Below are 16,415 nucleotides of genomic sequence, written 5' to 3'. Positions count from 1 at the left end.
GCAGGCCGTGACCGGGCGGGGGGCGCCCAGCGGCGAGCGGCGCGGCCGGAGGAGCCATGGACTGCAGCCTCGTGCGGACGCTCGTGCACAGATACGTGAGTGCCGGCGGGGCGGGCGGGGCCGGGGCGCCCGGCCGGGTCCCGGAGACCGACCCGGCTCGGCCGGCCCCCGGGAGGGCTTGGCGGCTCCGAGGCTGACCGCCCCTGGGGACCAGCAAAGTGCTGGGGAGGGACCGCTGGGAGTGGGCGCCCTCGGGCTTCGGACGGGGACTTCAGGTGCCCACTCCGGCCCCCTCCCGTCGGCACCCGCTCCCGGCCCACCGCCTCCTGGGTCCCTGTCCAGCTGGAAGTCCTCAGATCCTTCCTCAGGTCTGGGCTGGGGTGCGAGCGGGCCCCACAGTCCCCCCGGAACTCTCCTTGGACTCAGAGCCGGGCCCTGGTCTGGGGAGGAGTGGTCAGTCCGGCAGTCGTATCTGCAGGACCAAGAGATTGGGGGAAGTGTCACACTTCTGCAGAGAAAGCTGTGCTTCGGTTTGTTTGCTTGCTTTTTGGCACATGGTGGGATTCAGAGTGAAGTTTGGAATCTCTCCCTGAAAGCAACCCGTCAGCTCCGGGGCCAGTGTACCTGGGTTCCTGGGGGATCCACCTCTGTGGCGGGGATGAGCCTCAGGAGGAAAGACTTGGAGGGGAAAGGTTCTGTTTTACACCAGGGCAGGGAAACTGGACTCAGAGTAGCCGGCATTGCTGGCAGTAGGTGGAAAAGGGGTGTGTGTGCAAAAAGAGAAAGAAAACTGTCCGGGGCACTGTTCCCTTGCCTTGTGACAACACAAGGCTTCTTTGTTGCCCTGCGGCACAGGGTCAGCGGTCAGTCAGGTTGGAGGAGCCCAGTTTGATGCAGAGGGCACTGCCGGGCACTTCGTTTTTCCTGGTGTAGTTTCTTTAGGCAGGCTTTCTTCCTCGTGAGCTTCCTTTGAAGAAGAGACCTTGACTGAAGGGGTGTGTGTGCTCCTTCAGGAAACATACCAAGCTGGTGCCTTTCCCTGATTTCATTCATTCACAGAGGCTGGAGAATTCAGGCACCTTGTGTGCACGGAGGAAGCTGCTACTGGGTGGGAGGAAGCTGGGGAGGCCAGCCTGCCTTCTCCTGAGCAGAGCCTGGGAGGGGAGGCCCCTGTTGAAGTCCCTAGTAACAGGTTCTGGACACCCAATAGCAGTGGCTGTAGGTTACCAGATGTGTAAAGAAGAAGAAGAAAAAAAGCACTTTGTGAGGCAGGAACCTTCTGTTTTCAACGTGCCACTCGGGCAATGAGAGTCCCTCGATGACTTCTTTTCTTGCCTCAGTTTCCTCAAAGGGAAATGGAGAAAGAAAGGGTAGAGCTGTCATGTGCTTCAAAGGTACACACTGTTTTTCATGTTAATTTGGTTCTCTTCCAATTCTAACATGAGTGAGAAAAAAGAGGATCAAACTGTGGGAAATAATGTGCATCTGTCTCCGTGAGAAAGGCACAGTGGCACATCTTTCCTCTGGCTGCTACAGGAACTCTCTACCCTGGCTCCTACCTTTCCAGCCAGCCTTCCGATCACACGGGGCAGACACTGTCCCCTGTGGGTGCTGGGCTTATTGCCCCCCTTCCTCCAAGCCTGCTGCCATTTCGTGCCATGGCAATCTAGATTCGCTTTAGCGTTTTTAGTTCCTTTTTGCTACATTATTACACCTGTGAAACCACACTTATTCTTAAACCTAGGAGAGAAATGTTCTTTAATTGTTCCAGCATATACAATATGTGGCCATGCCCCTGGAATGCTAACTGTGGGGCACCAGATATTGTCTTCCTCATTTCACATCTCCGGTGTTATCTGCAGAGCCCTTCTTCATGTTCACACACATAGTGTTTGCAGCTACAATCCTACACTCATGTCTGTGCTATTAAACTAATTTGACTGTTTCCAGAAACAGTCATGATCTTGTAATTTGGTTATCTTCTAATATGCAGGACTAAATATTTTTTACTTTTGCCAGTGAAAAAGAGTCTAGGATCATATGTTCATATTTCCTTGCAGTTTTCTTATGCGACTTGTTTTATGGAAATGAGTGAATAACCTTCTCCCTTCTCCTATTCACATTGAATTCACAGGACAGAGGATGCATCCCAGGTCCTTCTGAAGCATGAATCCTTAGAAAACACTGCTATATGTATTTTACTCTGGGTTAATTCTAGAGAGAGAGCGGGTCGGTGAGTGAGAGAATTCTGTTCATTTAGGCCCATACTCCCCAAAGTCTGTCATTGGCTGGCTGGCTGTAAGGCACGCTTGTATCTACCGGTGACACAATGCTTACCTACCCTGAGGTAGTTTTACATTTAAAAAAAAAAACATTTTAAAGGACGCAAGTAGGAGCTTGTGCTGTCTCTTTTGTAGAGATGTGAGGCTGGGGACAAAGATAGAGGTAGTGAACATGCCGAGAGGGAGCTGTGCAGTCTCCTGGGTGACCTGCAGGTTGTGCAGTGGCTGCCCATGGCAAGCACAGGCTCCCACTTCTAGCTGTGTGCCTTGGGACGGTGGCACCTTTTCCTTTCTCTGTGTTCTCGTCTGGGGTGGGACCCAGTTTGTAGAGGTAGAAGTGAGTTACTGCAGGAAGCAGCTAGGAATGGATGGACCTGGCTCCAAGGAATGTTCCGCAAGCCCATCACCACCAACTTCTGCGTGGCCTGGTCTCTGGGCAGGTTTTGCTGGGGACAGGAGACAGATCCATTCTGTGGACGGCTGCCCATCAGGCCCAGCCCGCAGGCCCTGCAGCCTTCAGAGTCAGCCTGGGTGGTACTGTGTGTGTGAGCTCAGGTGGGATTCAGAGGCTTCAAAGCAAGGTCGCAGTGGCCACCAGGTTTGCATGGGGCTACGCATCCTAGGCTGGGCCTCTCGTTGGACAATGCGTGCCCCCACTGCCCTTCATGCTCTCATTGTGGGATTTGAATTCTTTTTAGATGTCTATGCTCCAGAGCTCGACCCTGGCATGTCTGTGGTATTGGTTTCTGTAATTCGGCCTGGATATAGTTTGTTGTGTTTTGCTGCTTGTTGAGGTTTTTGCCAGTTTCTGCCCTACTACAGTTTTTGCTTTCCAGTGTTTCTAACATTCCAACAGAGCAAAATCCAAGAATGTTAGATACTAAATATTTCTGAGGTTTGAAAAATCCCAAGGCTTCCTTATTCACTGTGGATATTTATTTTTGAAATAAATTGTTACATTGGAATGTCTGTGGGATCTAAGAACTCCGTATGTTTCTGTATTAGAGAGAGTCAGACCTTCCAGGGGTTCCACCACTCCCAAGCCTGCCTGTGTGCCTGCTGCCTCGGTCGCCTCGTGGCTGGCCACTGAGCGCCATGCTCCACCGAGAGCTTGCCTGCTCTGGAAGACTTGCCCACTTCTCTCAGCTGTCCCCGCCCCTGTTGCAAAGCACAGAGACTGCGTGATTTTGGAGATGCCTTCCCAGTCCAGCACTCCATGGCACAAGGCCTTCCTGGTGTGTCCAGCTCTTGTAGTCTACACCACAGGACACTCTGTGAAACCACTTTAACCACGAAGGCCTTCAGGTATTTGAAATAAGTGGATCCTGAGGGCTATGATCCCAGACTAATGGACGGCTGCCTCCAGCAGTGTGGACTTGTGAAGTTGGTAATTACCGGGTGTTTAACAAGGCACAGCGGGCGGGCTCACCAGGCCCTGCCTGCTCCGGGCTCCTGCTCCTCTGGGAGGCTTGGAAGCAGTCTGCCCTGCCGTCAGTGTGTCTTGGGCTTCACGTTCAGGCCGCCACATCAAGGCCTCTGTCGTCGTCGATGTTGAGAACCCTGTTGAATGTCTGCTCCTCAGGAACAAGCGACCTTCAGATGCTTCTATTTCATGCCAGAGACTACACTTAAGGACCAGGGAAAGAGGTTTTTGTCATTACGATCAGTGAGATTTCTAGGGACGAGGGTGCCACCCTCAGTTCACAGTTAGTTGAAATTGCCCGAATCCACTGATGGGGAGCACAGTGTGTTGGATGTGGGAAGTCCTGTACCTCCAGGGGTAGTGGGCTTTGAAGCCTAACATACACTGGGGTCATTTCTTCCTGTAGAAACAGGTCAGGGGAAGATTCCCAAGTCTCAGACTCAGTGTTCTTCCAACCAAGTTTAAGCTGGTCAAAGGGCTGTTTATTTGCAATGCAAACCCACGGCAGTTTTTACAGCCCTCGGATTCAGCAAGGCTGGGCAGGGGCTTCTTCTGCTTTTCTTGGATGCTGTTGCCTGAGAAACACAAAACAGAAGGTCAGGCGTCAGAGTTGACAATTCTGCACTCGTGCCCTGCCCTGGCCCTGCCCCGACCCTGTGACCCTGGGCAGGCTGGTTAGTGCCTTGTGCTTGGCTTCCCTCTCTGTGCTTTGGGGGTCTTTCCTGGCACCTCCTGATGGTGTGGGACACCGCCTTGCATGTGGCAGCTGCCCGGTGAGTGGACGCCCTGGTTGGTGTGGATCTGGTGCCTTGGGACTACTGCCTCTGCTTTCTCAACTTCTTTCCATGCAGCCGGTGACCATCCTGGAACCTGGCTTCAGGGAGGACCGCAGTGGACAGCATGCCCCTCGTGCACCCCGCGGCCCTCTGGTTTGGGCAGTGATACTCCTCTGAGAGAGGCCATCCCTGCTGCTGGGTCTCAGGGCCTTCTCCCATCCTGCTCCTGTCCTGGGGGGTGCCAGCTGCCCCAGAGCCTGCGGTCATGCCTGCGGTCAGTCAGGTCTTTCCCAACAGCTTGCTTAAGTTGCTGACTTCTTCTCTCCTCACATCTCATCTCATCTCATCTCACTCTGAGGTCTCTTCCCATGATTTCTATACCTTCAGGGATGGCTGCAGGGCCCCTCTCTGCCCTTAACCTTGACCTCAGCAGCACACAGCGTGGCCTCTGTACTCATCAGTGAGCCAGACAGGACAGAGACCTGCCCCTGCCCTGCAGAGTTCCCTTGCCCAGGGCAGCAGTGAGCAAAACAGGCAGGTGCTGGAGGCCAGAGAGTGCAGAGTGCAGAGAAGACAGTGGTGTGGGGCGCCGGTCAGAACGGGTCTTGTGTGGCTTCCCAGGGGCATCCAGTGCTGACTCTGGCTGCCCTGAGCTGCCCACCCAGCTCAGGTGTGTGTGGCCTGACTCCTTTCCCGTGGAGAAGGACACGGGCGCTCCTGCTTTGGGCGGCACGTGAGGACTCTGTGCCTTACCTGGCTCCTGCAGTGGGGACAGCTGGGAGTCTGCTCATTGTAGATGTCCGCAGGGAGCCCTTTCTGCGGGGCTGATGGGAGGGCAGTGGGGCTCCCTCATGCCGCCCTTGGGGCTGGAGCAGCAGACAGACCTGGGCGCTCTCTGTCACTGCGTCCTCGGAGCCCAGGGCTGGCGCTGTACCCCACATGTGCACACTGGGACAAGCCAGTGACTAGCGGCCTTCACTGCCGTCCTCTGTTTCTGAAGTGGACTGGGGAGAAGCTGACTCTCTGAATAGAAATCGTGTGCTCTTCTCGCCCCCACCACGGGACTTGTTAGGGCAGTTGGTTTATCTGTGATCACCTCTCCTTTCAGTGTCCATCGCTTGGGATGCAGTCCGTCACCCTCGAAGACGGAGCCTGAGGGCAGTGCATTTCCCTCCACCTCCTCTGACTTGCTGTCCCACAGTGTTCCTGCAGCTTCCCTCCATGGCCGTCCTCTGCAACTCCCTCCATGGCCATCCTCTGTGGCCTCCTTCTGCGGCCTCTGTGACCTTTGTTTCTGTGGTACCCGAGCCCGGCCACCTCTTGGGAGCCCGGAGCTCTGCAGCCTGCCCGGGGGAGTCCGCCATGCTTGCTCTTCCTGGGAGGTGGCCCTTTGTCGGCCTTCACATTGCAGTTCCCACCACTGTAGCTGCAGAGTGGATGGAGTGACAGACGGCGGCACTGGGGTGAGGTCCTGGGAGGCTGCCTCATTCCAGGTAGTGTTGGGGTGCAGAAGCCACCTCCCCAGGACACAGGCATCTGGCCCCAATTGTGTTGCTCATGCTGTCGCCATGGGGCCCTGGTGTGATCCACGCTGGCCAGGCTGCCTTCAGTTGGGGCCCAGTGGCCTCCTGGACAGAGCCCCGCATCGAGTGCCCGCCAGGCTGCTCACTGCTTCTCCAGAGGCAGCTGTAAGATGAGACTGATGGCACTTGCTGCCTGCTTCCCTGGTGGTGTGATCAGATGAACTAACGTACATGGATGTGGCCTGTACATTGTCCAGTGCTGTCCAAGTAGCTCAGCAGAGGGCTGTCGATTTCTGTGTATCACATGTGACGAAGGTGAGGTTTTTTTAATTCAAAAAGGGTATGAAAATGAGGGTTTTTCCCCCTTCTTCCTGTTAGGAGAATAGGAAAAGATTTTAAAGAGAAGGCTTTTTGCTTATGAAAAGGACTATTTGGTTGAAAGTCATTAAGTTGTGCATTCAGGAAAACAGTGCATCTTGGGGTGTGGCATCTGTCCTTGACCTACCTGCTCCCCACACCCCAGAAAAAGGAGTAGAGGAAAAAGGCGGGTGCAGGAGAGACGTGCTGGGCCTGTACCCACTGCGCCTGCAGCTGGTGGCTGAGATGCACAGGGACCACGGAGCCTTTTCAGAGGAGGAGGGTCCTTCCTGAGGCTTGTGCCAGACGCTCTGCGCAGGAGCAGAGTGTTCTGTCTGTCCCAAGGTTGTGGAGCCAGCAGTGGGGGGGGTTGGGGGGCCGCCTCTGGCTGGCCTGACACCGCCCACCCTGTGGGATTCTCAGGGTGGTGGGGGTGACCCTATGCCACTGTGCCCAGAGCAGTCCCCTCGGTGCCTGTTGCCGTAGCAAAATTGATAATTGTTAGCAGTGTCCCTTTCTGTACATTTTACACTTAGAGGTCTCTGCCCTCTAAGTGGGCATGTGGGTCGCAAGTCATATGGCCTTCTCTCTAGCTGGAGTGTGAGCCAGAGCCTGGTGAGGCCCCCCCTGATGCCTGGGTCACATGTGGGGCCTGCTGTGTCTCAAGTCCTCGGTGACCATCCACTCACACCCCCTGCCCTTTCCTTTGATGGTGAATTCACCTCCATGGGCATCTGCTGCCCATACCCCGAGAAGTCAGCACCGAAATCTGCCCACCTTCCCGTGTTTGGAGAGGCCAGCAAGTTCAGCAGATGTTGGGGATAGTGAGTGGCCTCTTGGGGACAGGTCAGTGACTAACGGCTTCTCTCAGGAGGTGGGAGTGGGCCAGGGCGATGAGAAAAGGAGGGTGTGGCTCTACAGAGGGAATCTGGGCAGCCACTGCCTGGCTTTTCCTTCCAATATCACCATCTTCTCTTCCTTTAAGGGGCACGCTGCCACGGGACCGGGAGAACCCTGGGGTGGTGATCAGAGTTCGAGACACGTTCACTACGTTGACCTGCACCCAGGAGGGCACCGCAGTGGTGTTAGGTGCACATGAGCGGCCGTCTAGCTGACTTAGAGGCCTGACTCTGTCTCCTGCCCTCAGGGAGAGGACTCGGAGTTTGCCTGCTGGAGGGTGGAGGGTGCAGAGGTGAGGGAAGAGCCCCGAGGAACGTCTCTCCTAGGGAGGGAGGACCTGCAGGGTGGCCAGTGAGGCAGGGGCCAGGCGGGTGGCTGTGCAGGCCCCCTGGAGCTGCTGGAATCCCCACCTGGTGGGCATCCAACCCCGGCCATCGGATCCGACCTGGTGGGTGTTCAGTGCCTACCGGTAGGCTGGTAACCAGAGTCTGCCTCTCACGTGAGCTCAGGCTAGGGTTGGAGAGCGCCTACACCAGCACTGTCAACTCTCCCTCCAGTGCGCCACCACGGGACCCACACTTCGCATACACTCACACAGGCCCGGGCCTCCTGTCCCGGAGCTGTTTCTGGTGCCTTCCTGGCACTGCCCGCCCGCCCCCTCCACGCCAGCATGGCTTATACAGTGCCCAGGGACCTTTCAGACTTGAGGGAGAGCCGCAGCCAGCTAGAGTGGCCTGGGGTGTGGACTGAGCCCTGCTTGCTGCCGTGGCCTCGGAGCCTCAGCTCCTTCCTACGCTGGCAGCCTGTTTCTGCCCTGGTAGTCGGGTGGGCACGCTTGTTGGGTTGTAGAGAAAACTGATGCTGAGAGCAGCACTAAGGACAATAATCCTCATTATGGAAATCGGCCTGCCCTTGAGGATGCTGTCTCCAAGGTGCTCTTCCTGGGCTGTAGGCAGCAGTGGTTTGTGGCTGATGGTGCGCCACATCCTCAGCTCTAAGCCGGGTGGGCGGTGTGAGCCTCAGAGTGCTGGGCTCCCCACAGGCCAGAGCCTGGCAGCCCGTAGGGCACCCTCTCCATGCTGGAGGCTGGCCGTAGAGGGGCACCCCCTGGGTGCTGGAGGCCAGGCGTAGAGGGGCACCCCCTGGGTGCTGAGGCCGGGCGTAGAGGGGCACCCCCTCGTGCTGGAGGCGGGCGTAGAGGGCTGCACAGGGCTCTCTCCGGAGTGCCCCACAGGCTCCAGCTCCCCCTGCTCCTCCCCCTTGGCTTTCCTGTGTCCTGTGCAAGGACCCCGTTGGTGACCCATTCAGCCGAGTTCCCTCCCCAAGCCCATCAGACATGAGCTCTGGGGACCAGGGCTTCAACATGTGAACCTGGGGGCGTCGTTCAGTCGGTGGCAAGGACGGCACCATGTAGACGGCGAGCGCTGGGACAGATGGGCCGTTCCGGGAGGGCCGTTCGAGAATGCCTTGTCTGTTCACTGCCTTATCAGTGCCATCACAGCAGGTCTCCTGTCCAAAGGGCACACCTCAAAATGAGGAGTGAGTGAGTGCCGGCCGTGGGCTGCCACGGGGCTCCACCACCGTTACTTGTGATGGCTGGCCACCATGCCTTGGTCCTAAGCTGTGGAGTCTCTTTACCTCCTTGCTGGCGGGGCTGGCAGGAGAGGTGCTGGTACTACAGACGTGGGGTGCCGCCTGCTCTGTGCTCTGTGTGGCAGTCCAGGCACATGGCATCTGGCTGGCCCACAGGACAGATGTCACCATTCATGTCACAAAAGTGGATTGGCACGCCTGCTTAGCCAGGCAGGAGGCCCCGGCCAGCGACCAGGTCCCCAGGGAACGTAATTGCTCCTGGAATCACTCTTCAGGCCTCCCCGTGCAGGGTGACATCTCACCTGTGGCAAAATCGGGGCATGGCTGTTGGAGGGTGGCGTCAGGTGTCCGGCTCTGCCGTCACCTAGATGGTGGAGTTGAAGCAAGGCTTGTCAGGACCTGCCCCACGCCTGCGCCCTCACGGTCTTGCAGGGCACCGGGGAGCTCCCACCTGACTCTAACCTTCGGGGTGAGCTTTTTTGTCATTTTGAGTAACTACAGCCTTGTTATCTGCAGACGCTGGCCTGTAGGGACAGGTCATCCGTTCATCATCTTGCAGTCTGGGAGGAGGAAGACTTCTGTGGTTTTTCACTCATTCTACCACCCAAAGACCTGGCTGGTGCAGGGCCCAGGGCCCCGGCCCAGAGGCTTGTCCCGGTCTGCCTGGTGGTGCCCGCGTGGCCCACGCCTGGTGCGGTGGATGCTGACCCCGGCCCCCGGGATCGCATGGCCGCCCACCTGCCCTCCACCCTGCCGCAGTGCACAGCTTGTCTGTGTCCTTTATTCCCCTGGACCTTCCTCCTGCCTGGGAAGGAGAAGTCACAAACAAATAGGCAAATAATCTCCCTGCCTCAGAGAAAAGAGGATTTCCTCCAACCTATTTTCAGCAGAGGATTAGGGACAGTGACGTTCTGCCATGGGGTGCCATCTAGGTTTGTGTCTGATTTTTCAAGGTCTCAGAGATTGCACACCGAAACCCGAAGACAGTGGTAAAATCGTGGACTGATGCTGGTGTGGAAGACCCGTGGTTTCAGGGAAAATGTAATGGAACACCTCAAATGGGTGTGGAACCCCCAGACTCCCCATTGTCTACAGAAAGTGTATGGCCTGTGCTTGTTTGGGTTCAGATAATGTCAGTAACACAGTTGCTCAGCAATAATGAACTGGGCTGGAACTCTGAGGACTCCTAGGTACGGAGAGCGGGGGCGCTGGCCTGGTGGTCAGCGTCTCCTCCAGTGCCATTTCTGATCTAACTCATTCCACAAAATGGCTTTGGAGACCACACAGAGGCAAATCACTAAGCTTCTAACACAGGATCTGTGATGTGATTCCACATTCTGATACTCAACATTGATGTTCTCCAGACATTTATTAAGTACCTGCTGTATGCACTGGGGATTCAGTGGCAATCAAAATGTGCCGGCCTCCTGTTCTGGAGACACAGAGCAGTGGTCAGACACAGGGTGAGCAAGCCGTGCACTATGTGAGGACAGAGGAGACCAGAGGGTGGTCGGGCTGTGGCTCCGAAGGCGACAGAGCTAGGTCCTGGAGGGGTGGGGCCCACAGCCATGCAGCCACCTGGGAGCACGTGGACAGTGTGGCCGTCCAGCCCACGGGGGCCATGAGGATGGGCCGAACAGGGAAGGGGTGGACACAGAGCTAATTCCAAACTTAAAGTTGCCGTTAAATCAGGTTCTGTTTGGGATGGTGAACAATCCTGGAAGCAGACGGTGGTGACAGTTGCGTCACCCTGCAGTGTGTAATGCCATCAGCGGAACACAGCAAAGTTCTTACCGTGTGTTCCACCACACGAAAATACCCTGGCCAGGCTGTTACTTGGTCCATCCACACGTCCCGACCAACGTTTTGGGGAGGGTGAGCACGTGGGCACGAGAAGTCGTGGAGCTTTGCTTTCTGCTCCCCTGAGCACGCCCGGCTCTGTGACAGGAGTCCAGGTGACCACCCCGAGAGGAGCACTGGAGACAAGCCAAGGAGCAGACGAGCCGTGGGGCAGATGTGCCCAGGGTGGACGGCCTCCTGAGAGTTGGGCTGGCCTGTGGGAGCCTTGGCAGCAGCCCCCGGTCTCCAGCTGTGTTAGCCGGGGACACTGGCTCTGGGCCTTCTCCTGGGAGCGCCTGGGGAAAGTGGGCCGGAGGCGCTGCCTGAGGTTTTCTTCCAGAAGCTGCTCTCCATTGGTCTGAGTAGGTGTCCTCTTTTTAATCTGTGTTTATCCTCTGTACATACATCATTCGGAAATAGGTGGTTTGGGTTCAAAACTCCACTGCAGCGTTTTCCTGAAAGACAGGTGGTTCTCTGAGAAGCAGTCTCCTGCCACTTTCCCCAGGGTGAAAGGGGACTTTTGTTTTCTACTGAGATGGTCATTCTGTCCCTTTCAAAGGAAGGCAGGGTTACAACAGGCCGGGTCCCTCTTCTGCCGCCTGCTGGTTTTGTTAGTAAGAAACAACTGCAGAGTGGAGCCCTCTGGCGAGTGGAGCACTCCCTGTCGAGCAACTGGACGTTGGGTGGGAGGTCCTGTTGGGAGCCGGGACGTTGGGTGGGAGGTGCTGTTGGGAGCCGGGACGTTGGGTGGGAGGTCCTGTTGGGAGCCGGGACGTTGGGTGGGAGGTCCTGTTGGGAGCCGGGACGTTGGGTGGGGAGGTGCTGTTGGGAGCTGGACGTTGGGTGGGAGGTGCTGTTGGGAGTTGACAGAAGACTCAGGGCCTAAGGCAGCGCTGTAGCTTCCCTGTGGTCATTCAGCACTGAGTCAGGTGTCCATTATCACTCACCCTTGCACATCCTGGAAGTGACGTTGGCCTGAGGGGCAGTTTCCTCCCTAGCTGGGGACTGTCCCCTGCCCAGGTGTGGCTTCTTCGCTGTGGGCTGGTGGGTATGCCCCACCTTGCCACAGGGGTCCCATGACTTGCTGTCTGCTTAATGGATGAATGACCATTGCCTGCCTGGGTGCCCAGCTTTTCGAGGTGGGTCTGTGTGGAGAAGTCAGGATCCTGCACATCTGACTTTGTTTCATGTATCAGTAGCCTGGCCAGAAGGCAGGAGAGTTTGCCTCGCAGCTCGGTGTCAGGGCCCGTGGTGGTGGGCCAGGCTGTCCTGAGTGGGCTGTGGGGGACAACAGGGCCAGTGGTGGTGGGCCAGGCTGACCTGAGTGGGCTGGGGGGGGACAACAGGGACAGTGGTGGTGGGCCAGGCTGTCCTGAGTGGGCTGCGGGGAGCAGCAGGGTCAGTGGTGGTGGGCCAGGCTGACCTGAGTGGGCTGCGGGGGACGACAGGGACGGTGGTGGTGGGCCAGGCTGACCTGAGTGGGCTGCGGGGGTGGCCAGGCCAGGTGTTTTTCAGGGATCCAGTTTGCGATTGGAGCTGAGGGACGCAGGACCGCTGCCCTGTCAAGGGACCATGTAGAGCACAGCAGGCCTCTGAGTTCCTCCTGTCTCTCTCCTGAGACAGCTGCTCTGAAGGGGTGGCTGCAGGCGAACCACGCAGCCCTGCTGCCGACCAGCCCTTGGGGGGCCACCCCGGAGGCCGCAGCTAGTCACATCCACAGGGGGCAGCAGGGTCCTGATGGTGTGTGTCCACGCTCGCCTACAGTTGGTGCGGGAGCCTGGGCCTCCTGCCCACTGGCCCCCACGCTCCCTGGGAGGGAGCAGTTTGGAGGCTGACCTGCAGGGCCCGGCAGCCTGACCTCTGACTGTTCACGCAGCTCCAGCTGTGTCTGTGTGTGGTGGGTGGCCGCAGGCCAGCTCCGGGACAGTTCTGCATGTGTCTTTTGTAGTTTTCCCTGCAGACGCAGGGGACCATGGCCTTTACATCACACCTGCTGGCCTCTTCCTTTTGGAAAGGTCCCTTTTCAGAAAGACTTTTGATGACCTCCAAGGCCAGCACAGGTCAGCACTCAAGCAAGCGGTCTGCTTGCTGTGTGACTGGTGCAGCCCGTGCGGACGTGAGCGTGATTCTGCGCCCATGTGCCGCTAACAGCTGGCCCGCTGGGAGCTTGAACTCACCTGCTAATGCTCACCTGTCACCTCTAAGGCCAGGTGATGCACAGTTGGCTTCTCCCAGCAGGAGGTAATGAACCCCAGCAGGGCACAGCCCCTCCACAGAGCACAAGCAGGGGGATTTTCCTGTCGCCTCCCCAGATCCCTGGGAGCTCTCCCCACTGTGTGATGCCTCTGCATGGCTTGTGATTTCAGCAATCAGGAGGGAGCCAGAGGGAGGAGGCCGGCCCCATTGGGAGTGGGCAGGTGGCTGTGCGTGGGCCTCCTCAGGCCAGGCTCGGCACCACCTACGTCTCTGGGTCTCAAGCTGTGGCGTAGCACCTGTGCGTGCACACAGCGTTCTCCATGCAGAGTTAGGGTGGCCGGAGATGGAACATGACACTGTGGTGACGGGGGATTGTTCACAGGTGGCCACCATGGATGGTGAAGGGCGAAGGCCAGCCCTGTTGTGCTGAGAACAGTGACAATGGTTTTAGATAATTAGTGGAACAGGTCACAACTGTCCCCAGGTCGTGTGGCTCCCTGGCTGGTTCGTGGTCTCATGTGATACGTGGAAAGTTCAGACGAGGGAGTTCAGGGGACATTTGGGCAGGGTCCCACTGGCCACCTGGAGGGAGGGCACAGGTGACAGAGGAGCCTGAGACCCCCTGCACACCTGACCCGAGGAGGAGGGAGCCCTGGCTCTCTGCTGGCTGGAGGTGTGGGGCCAGCGGGGTAGCCGGCTGGCAGGCTTCCTGACTTCTCGTCTTCCCGGCTGCGGAGCTACTTAGTGTGTTGGTTGCTGTTAAAATTTAGAGCTATTCGCGATGCAGTGTCGCGGTTTAAAAATGTGACCTGGGTAGTCGGGAAGACTGTCTCCAGTTCCTGGTTTGTTAGTACAAGCTCAGGGTAGAGGGCCCAAGTCAGGTCGGGCTCTGAACCCGCCCGGCGGAGGAGGGTGGGAAGCCGCGGTTCCAAGGCTGCCCTCCTGGCGCTGGGCTTTGACTCTGGCCAGTCCTGGGACCTGAGAGGCCCAAACGGGGCGTCCAGCCTGTGGGGTAAGTCGGACTTCTGGCCTGATGTGGCAGAGTGGTGGTGAGGCCAGCACCCTCCCCCTCCGCCGCAGGCCTGCAAGCTTGGGGCTCACCAGGGACAGCGAGGAGGTGGCGCCTGAGTGGGCACGGCACTTCTGTGGACTTCTGACTGCAGCCCGGGAGCCACCAGACCTTCCATGCAGAGTCCTGGGGCTGAGTGGCCATGCCTCCGCTACAGGCTGCTCCCATGGGCCCATGCGCTCTTCCTCCCTACTCTAGCGATGGAGACTCTGAACATAGTTGTTGCTTTCTGCTCCCAGAAGATTTGGCCAGTATTTCCCCAGGTATGGACAACTAGGGTACCCATGGCAAGGAGAAGCTAGCTCAATTAAGCACCCTCCCACCCTGAATGTAAAATGCTTCAGGTTTTCTGGGGATGAGGGAGTGAGGGCATGTTTCCTGCAGCCCTCTGGGACCTACGTGGTTTAAACATCCAGACACAGAGGCTTAGCAGCTCAGGGCACATTTGGATGGCGAGGGGGATCCTGGACTGTCAAGCTGCCTCCACGAAGGCTCAGTCCACACAGCAGTGTGAATAAGCTGGAAGAGATGCTCAGAGTTCTGCGGTTCTCGTGCAGAGAGAAGGCACGTGGGCAGACATGTTGGGCTGGAAACGTGGTCTGCCTGGGTGGTATTCTCTGGTGTGTCCCAGGTGCTGCTGTTGGGAGGGCCTGGTACATTTGGGTTCTTGTTGTTGCTGCAGCTCTGGGGCTCGGGGGCTGAGTGGCTGAGTGTGTGTCTGTCAGGTGGAGTGGAACTTTCCCTCCCCGCGTGCTCTGTGGCCAGGTCACGTCTTGGCCATTTAATCTCCTGGTGACATAACACTAACACTTGATAAGGACAGAATGAGGCCAGATAGCAGTCTGTGTCTGCTGTCCAGGGGTAGTGAGGCTGAGCAGGGAGAGGGCCAGTGGAGAGGCCAGTGGCCTCGGTTGTCTGGCAGGAGCCGTGCACTCACCCTGCTCCCGGCCTCCTCCTCCTCACCTCTCCCTTCCTCTTTAAGCCCTGCCTCGCCCTTGCCCTCCCTGCCCTCTCCAGTCCTGCCCACTGTGGCCAGGTGTCCAGCAGGAGCCAGGGACTCCTTGGAGAGGACTTGGTGTCTGAGGTAGCATCTGCTGTGACTGTCCTGCGTGTTGGTTGTCCTAGGGGCGGAGTGCGGGGCCCTCTGTGGAGGACGCCCAGGTCCATTCCCCCCCACCACCACCACTCTGCCCTCCAGCACTGGAGGTGAGGTGGGCCAGCCTGGCTCCGTCCAGCCTGGGGCTCCGCAGGCCTCCAGGCTGGTCCTCCACCCCAGCAGGGCAGGTGTTCTGAGAGGGGACTCGTCCCCTGCCCTTAGGTGCCCCTTGGTTTTGACGGGCAGGCCAGGTAATTTTGCAGTAAGGTTTTTAATTGAGATGGGGTCCTCATGACAGAGTTCCCCTCCCGAGCCATGGTCCGGAGCTGTCTGCACCGTCACATTGTGCATGGACACTACCCCATCCAGCCGCAGACTGCACATGCCCATGCCAAACTCTGTGGACTCCAGCTGCCTGCTCCCTCAGCCTGACATCCGGCATTCCGCTTCCCATCCCACATGGGGGTTGCTTCCTGGAACAGTTTTCACTGACCGAAATGTCCTGAAAGGTCCCACACCCTCAGGGTGCCCCAGATTTGAGCCTGTGAGTGCGTTGGCACATTCCCGCAGCACGGAAAATCGTGAGTCCTGGGCGGGCCCCCACACTTGGCCTGCTCCACCTGTACATGGACGTCTGGCTGGAAACCCCCATATCTGGTGCATTTCCCCCACACCTGGCTGGGTCCCCCCACCTATCTGATCTCCCCTACCTGGCTCATTCCTCCCACACCTGGCTGGTCACCATTCCTGTGTAATTACCTTCACTTCAGGAAAATTACCTCCACATCTGTTGCATTCCCCCACACCTGGCTGTACCTCTCACACCTGGCTGTACCTCTCACACCTGGAAGATTCTCCCCATACCTGGCAAATTACCATGATACCTGGCTGGTTCCCTCATACCTGGCCAACCACCCACACCTGGCCAGTCCTCCCTCACCTGGCTGACCACCCACAGCTGGCCGACGCTCCTCTCTCCTACACTTGATGGGCCCTCCTTTCCCTGGTAACCCTTCACAGAGCAGCCATGCCCCAAGATGGCTGCAGTCTGTGCCTCTTTGGCACAGGTGTGGCCGTCCTGCGTGGTGTGTCCTGGCTCCTGGCTCTGTGCTGCTTGTGAATATCCCCGAGTAACTGCAGATTGGTGTCTCGGCTGTACTGGGGACTCGGAGGTCTGGGGCAATGCCCGTGAGCCTCAAGGGCCCAAGGAAGGTCTCCTCTGTGAGATGATGTTGAGACCATCTTCCTTAGAGATGCTGGCCATCTAGGATAGGAGGTGTGGGAGGACACCGTGAGGGTGCCGTGTCTTCTCCCCAGCAGTCAGGGGCAGGGTGTCTTGCCAGGGACAGTGAACGGGGGGG

General features: G+C 57.8%; 1 protein-coding gene across 8 annotated transcripts in view; it reads left to right on the top strand.

Moving 5' to 3' along the window:
• The window catches only part of Atp11a (ATPase phospholipid transporting 11A), a 106,565-nt gene continuing 90,150 nt past the window's right edge, over positions 1-16,415 (top strand). For 5 of the 8 annotated variants that reach the window (XM_048800612.1, XM_048800611.1, XM_048800614.1 and 2 more), the window contains exon 1: positions 13,744-14,221. In XM_048800612.1, coding sequence (XP_048656569.1) covers positions 14,075-14,221 — 147 coding nt within the window. In that variant the 5' untranslated portion in view covers positions 13,744-14,074. Of the gene's footprint in view, positions 96-13,739; positions 14,222-16,415 lie in introns of those variants that run through there. The other 3 variants (XM_048800609.1, XM_048800606.1, XM_048800607.1) reach the window with 3 other exon arrangements.

The sequence above is a fragment of the Marmota marmota genome, unplaced genomic scaffold, assembly GCF_001458135.2.
Source record: "Marmota marmota marmota unplaced genomic scaffold, marMar, whole genome shotgun sequence".
In the NCBI taxonomy this organism is placed as follows: Eukaryota; Metazoa; Chordata; class Mammalia; order Rodentia; family Sciuridae; genus Marmota; species Marmota marmota.
Note: the sequence above shows the minus strand (reverse complement) of the source record. Positions and strands in the feature narration are given on the sequence as shown.